The 6,431-nt window shown below is 39.7% G+C and overlaps 1 protein-coding gene across 1 annotated transcript; it reads left to right on the forward strand.

Moving 5' to 3' along the window:
- Positions 1-931: 931 nt before the first annotated feature.
- LOC119601078 lies at positions 932-1,927 on the forward strand. The gene is made up of 2 exons (XM_037951785.1): positions 932-1,322; positions 1,391-1,927. The coding sequence occupies exons 1-2, from the start codon at positions 932-934 to the stop codon at positions 1,912-1,914; spliced, it is 915 nt and encodes a 304-aa protein (XP_037807713.1). The 3' UTR covers positions 1,915-1,927.
- The last annotated feature ends 4,504 nt before the right edge of the window (positions 1,928-6,431 follow it).

Below are 6,431 nucleotides of genomic sequence, written 5' to 3' on the forward strand. Positions count from 1 at the left end.
AAAGTCAACTGAATAATGAAATCTTGTAATTTACTGACCAGTTGAGTTTTAGGACATTTTTCTAAAAAACTCAACTGAATAGTACAATATTTCACAAAAACTTCTAATTTTTCAACTATTTTTTCTACAAAGTCAACCAAATAGTGAAATATTTCAAAAAATCTTGCAATTTACTGAAGTCAACTAAATAGAGACTTATTTCATTTCTTTTATAAAGTCACACTGAACAGTCTTAAATTCAGTTACAAATTAAAAAAAAAAATACAAAGATTTCTCAAAATCTCTATATGAAGTAGAAAGATCTTGTAAATTTCTAAAAAGTTAACCGAATAGTCATTTATTTCACAAAAGTAGAAATATCTTGAAAACGTTCTAGAAACAATCTTACAATCAGTTTCCAGTTTCCAGTCCATATAAAAGTAGAAATATCTTGCAAATTTATAAAAAGTCAACTGCATAGTGAAATATTTTACAAAATCTTATAATTTGTCAACAATTTTTTGTAGAAAGGCAATCATATAGTAATTGACTTCCACCACCTGGATAACAATCTTGCCGCGATGTGGTGGCTTTAGTGTTGGCTGTGGTTCTTTTGCATTGCAAATACACTCGGCATAAGCCCTTTGTATTTGGAAGACACTGAACTCAAAAGCCTTCATGACCAAAGGTTATCCCTCCTATCCTCAATTCCCAATTTTTCCTATAAACAATCCCGTCTCCTCCCCATCCCCATCCCCCACTTGTAAGGTTAAGGTGGTTGGTAGCAGTGCCGAGAATCTGAATGGCTAATCAGTGGTTAAAGAAGATTAGTCGCTAACAGCTCCCCTCCGGTGCCACGACACGGGCCGGTTGTAAATCCTAGTCTAGTCCATGTACGCCGTCACTGCATGGACCGTCTCTTCCCTTACGTGCCTACTCGTGGGACCAACATATGGAAACAAATACAGAAAAAAAACAAAAACAACGAAGAAAGGATGAGATTGGATCCTCATCCGAAGACGAACTTCTCGCCTCTAGTCAAGAGACGGTAGTGAGTCCTTCAGGTAGTGGGAATGAAAGACATAGCACTCTCCTACCCTCAAAAAGCCCGACAAATACTCCTCAATCCGACGCCAAGGCTGGCGACAATTCGAGGAAAAAAAGGCCAAAAAGGAAAAGTCAGAAAGACATCCTCAAAGCTAGATATACCAAGGCTGTTTTCATTCTCGACAAGATTGCCAAGAATGCTGCTAATGGTACTCCTCATGAACGCGATGAAGATGATCGCGTCAAATATCAAGCTGTGGTGGATGAGTACCAAAAGTCTTTGGAGACCGCACCCAGCACATCCAAAATGGCTGCTGAAATCGAAAGGTCCAAGCGAAACCGCTCACAGGTTGAGGATGGTAAGATGCATGGGTAGGTTTAAGCCTTAAACTAATCCCTGCTGAGGAAATTCCAATGAGACCTCGTGCAAGAGTTTGGTTACCAAAGATGAGCGCCGAAGCACCCAAGATGTTGGAATGCCTCAAACGGCAGAATCCCAACATACACATGAATGACTGGGCTATCATCCGCACAGAACAAGGCGAAGGGCTCACATGTCTAATTCTCGCCATCACAGAAGCTGGCTCCGTTGAGCTGGAGAAGGTGGGCTTTAGGCTGTTCTTTGGGGTGAGGGGCGCCAAAGTAAAGGTGTTCCGGCCGACAAAATCGGGGAGTGAAGAGACGGATGAGATGGAAGCTGCCAACTCTCTGCTCACTGGCATGAAACTCTCCGAGCCACCTGATAAACCTGACAATGGCACTGAAGATAGTGCAAATTTATTTGAAGCACTCAAAGTGTGCTTCAGACAATCTACGGGTTCTCCTAGCCGAGGAAAACCTGGACATTTGCCTGGTTCAAGAACCCTGGGTCACGGACTCAGAAGTTAAAGGGTTCCCAGCATCTACATACATACTATATGCAAGAAGTAATGGTAGGCCACGATCATGTCTAATTGCTAAAAAATCGATTAACATTTTTCTTTGTACACAGCTTAGCTCAGAAGACCTAACAGTCGCAAAGGTCGAGCTACCGCACAACAGAAGCTTCATGATTGCCTCAAGCTATATGGCACACGAGAAGACAGCACCACCAGACGAAGTGAGCGATCTCCTGGCTGTAATTGAGACATCTAACGACATAATCCTAGGCTGTGATGCCAATGCAAGGCATACAATCTGGGGTAGCAGCGAAACTAATGAAAGGGGTGAGTCAATCTTTAATTTCATTAATACTAACAACCTAAACATATGTAACTCTGGCAACAAACCTACATTCATTTTTCCAAGTACGGATAATTATAATGGGTGGGAGGAAGTACTGGACATTACACTCATTAGCGACAGATCTAAAATATCAGTTGATAGGTGGAGGGTATCCAATGAAAAATCTTTTTCAGATCACAATTGGATCCTCTTCGATATTATACTACAAAACTCGACGGAAAAAATGGTCTATAGGAACCCAAGAAGAACCGATTGGTTCAAGTATAAAGGGATCCTTAGACATAAGCTCAAGAAAATTCCCGTGGTTGATGATTCAATCACTGGTCTTGAAAAGATAGAAGACAACTTTAGCAAAGTCTTAGGTAAGGCTTTCGAAGTCTCCTGCCCAATCACAAAGGTAAAGAAAAGCTTCCCTCCATGGTGGAATTCGGAGCTATCTAGGCTACGTAAGGAAACACGTAGGGCCTTTAACACATGCTACAACAATAAATCGTGGCAGCCATACCGCGACAAACTAAAAGTTTATAAGAAAGCTATAGCACTCGCAAAAAGAACCTCATGGAGAAGTTTCTGCGAATCTATAGATAACACAAAGGACTCTGCTAGACTTAGCAAAATTCTTGCTAAAGGCCAATCTAATCCAACCTATATTAAGAGGAAGGACGACACTTGGTCAGAATCCTCGGCAGAATCTCTTGACACCCCACTGAATACTCACTTCCCTGGCTGCAAAGATGCTGTCAAGGAAATCTTCACTGACAGAAGGACTCTAACGGGAATCAATAAATGTCTTATGATAGAATCTCATGGGCGATTGATAGTTTTTCCCCTTTCAAATCACCAGGGCCTGATGGCATTTTGCCAAATATGCTACAAAGTGCAAAAGAACATATCATCCCCTGGCTTCATAGAATATACACGCTCAGCCTCTCTCTCAACCATGTTCCCGTAAACTGCAGAAAGGTTAAGGTCGTTTTTATTCCCAAAGCTGGCAAAAGGAGTCATGAAAATGCGAAGGACTTTCGTCCAATTAGTCTTTCATCTTTTCAGCTCAAAACGCTGGAAAGACTCATCGACTCACATATTAGGCAACGGCTAGAGAGCTCATCACGGCTTTCAACCAGTCAACATGCCTACCTTAAAGGACGATCTACTGAGACAGCTCTACATGAGGTTGTAAGAGTTATAGAAAGATACCTCGAATTCAAACAATACACTATGGGAGCCTTCTTAGACATAGAAGGTGCCTTCAATAACGTAAATACTTCTGCAATTCAACAAGCTCTCGCTAATCTGGATGTTGAAGAATATATCAGCAACTGGTTGGTAACTATGTTGAAATCTAGAATAATTACTGCAAGTCTTGGTAATAGCGTTAAGTCCAAACAAGTTGAACGAGGCACACCTCAGGGCGGTGTAATCTCTCCACTACTTTGGCTTATCGTTGTTAATACGATTCTTATGGAACTGGACAACAGAGGGATAAAGGTCGTTGCTTATGCGGACGACGTTGTGATACTGTTATCAGGAATGTTCCCAGACGTGATTAGCGATATTATGTCTGGTGCTCTGGTGCTACTCAGTAACTGGGCCACAGACAGTGGTCTAGGAGTAAATCCAAGCAAGACAGAACTGGTACTATTCACAACAAAGACCAAGATTCCAAGCTTCAACCTGCCACGGTTAAAAAACCGCGAAATCCCCTTATCAAACAATGCCAAATATCTAGGAACTATTCTAGACTCCAAATTATCATGGAAACTCAACATCCAGCACAGAGTCAAGAAGGCAACGGTCGCTTACTATACCTGTCGTAAGATGTTTGGAATGAAATGGGGACTTAGTCCCAACATAGTTAAATGGATGTACACAGCTATAGTACGTCCTATTCTTACATACGGATCTCTTGTATGGTGGACTTCAACTAAGAAGAAGTTTGTTGTGGATCAACTATACAAAGTTCAGAGATCAGCATGCATTGGGATAACAGGTGCTATAAGAACTAGTCCTTCAGAAGCTCTGAACACTATATTGCACATCCTACCCATAGATCTGCACATAATGACCATATCTGCTTGCAGCGCAGTAATGCTTAACTCATCCGGAAGTTGGAGATCAAGAACATATGGACACGGTAAGATTTTAAGCTTGTTACCTCCAATCTTGAACCAACCATCCGACTATATTACCCCACACACGGACTTTGATAGAGTCTTCAAAGTCAGTTCCATCCAGGAGCGAGTGGTGTAGAGGTAATCTACCGAGCGAATATACCACCAGAATCTTTACAGATGGTTCTAAAATGAACTGCGGCGTTGGTTCTGGTGTCTTCTGTGAAGAAGCTGGGGTAAGTATATCCCACCGTCTTCCCAACAACTGTAGTGTCTTTCAGGCTGAAATTTTTGCGATAATGTCAGCCTGTAGGGTATTACATGACCTCAATATTCGCGGCAACATAGGAATCTTTGTCGATAGTCAAGCGGCACTTCTCTCACTAAACTCTTATACTACTACTTCCTTATTAGTTAGACAATGCAAGAAGGATCTGTCAATGCTGGGTCGGCTGTCTGACATTACCCTTGTTTGGGTCCCTGCGCATAGGGACTACTACGGTAATGAACAGGCAGATGAGCTTGCAAGAACGGGATCTGCTCTTGATATCTCCGACGCCGTTCCAGTAGCAACTAATAGTACAAATACAACATCTGACGAGTGGAGTGGTCCGGTCAAAACGGAGTCTCTTCGATTCTACTTGACAGTTCGCGTGTAGTGAACTACCACGTAAACCAACCAACCAATGTTAAATATTTTCACTTTGGGTTAGGAAAATGCGACCCTATACAGATTGCTTTAGAAATGTTGTAAAGACAAATTGAATTTCGAAATACTGGCCTTTATGGATCGATCCTTTATTTTCGGCATAAGAGTATTATTTATTTTTCTATTACAATACATTTACAAATTATATTCTAACCTAATTTACCGAGCAGGGTGACGATAACCGTACGACCGTTGTAGTGTAGCAGATCAGGATCTCGAACCCACAACCCCCAGACTGACAGGCTAGCACACTACCAACTAGCCTACCGGGGCACCCAAGATTATTATTATACACTCCTTTTGTGGGAAGTTTATCTGCAATATCGATATGCAATATACGCCTTAGAAATGTTGTAAATTTTTAGGACTTTATGGATTTAGAATTATGGTAAATTTTATTATCATATCACTCATTTACTAAAAGACTAGAATAATGAAATATTCGTTTTTTAATTGAGTACAACAAAATATACCCCTTTTAAAGTTTTTCGTATAACTTTACCTGTGCGCACAAATATCATTGGTAGCAACTTTTAAGCGATATTATCAAAATATAAATGAATAAAAAATGCCTTAAAATCTAAAGAAAAATCGCTAGATTTCCCGCTAATAGCTAAATCATATTTTTCCCCGCAAAATGGGATTAAAAATCGCTAAATTTGACGAGAAAATAGCAAAATTGGCAACAGTGATTACATATAATATTCATATGGTCGGCCACGCCCGATTATAGTTTCTAAGTTGTTTATTGTTATAGATGCATTATATATTCAAAGGCCTATTTATCCCTCCTATGACAACTTCCACACACCTAACGAATCAATAATATCTTCAGATCTGTAAACGTTTTCTTATGACTTATTAAGTTATTAATAATATTTCGCAAAATGACATTTTTCAACTAAATGTTATAATATTTTAAAGATTTCCAAGCATTTTGGTTAACCGGTTTTTTATACTCAGTTAACCGACAAACCGGTTCTAGAAATGGTCAATTTTCGGTTAACCGAAAAACCGGGTTTTCCAAAAGTCAGTTTTTTATAAACACTGTTATTGATTAATTTCAATAATGAAGCATTTCTGTTAATCTTATATGGGTTCCAAATAATGTCTGTTCATGTACGGTTTATGCTGACTAGGAGAAATAAAAGACCGATTTCAATCATTTTCAACAGTCTTCGTCATTGGATCCAGAGAATAGTATGTGACCCATTTTAACAAACTGCAGTGAACTCTCGATAATGTGAACTAATTAATGTCGGGGTAGTTCATATTTTCGAATTTGTTCACATTTTCGATTGTGATTTTTTTATATATATTACTAAGTTATTCTTTCTACAAATCATTTCTGCAAGGAATGA

This window comes from Lucilia sericata, unplaced genomic scaffold (assembly GCF_015586225.1).
Source record: "Lucilia sericata isolate MDLA Ls3-8-SP2 unplaced genomic scaffold, ASM1558622v1 Contig000142F_arrow, whole genome shotgun sequence".
In the NCBI taxonomy this organism is placed as follows: Eukaryota; Metazoa; Arthropoda; class Insecta; order Diptera; family Calliphoridae; genus Lucilia; species Lucilia sericata.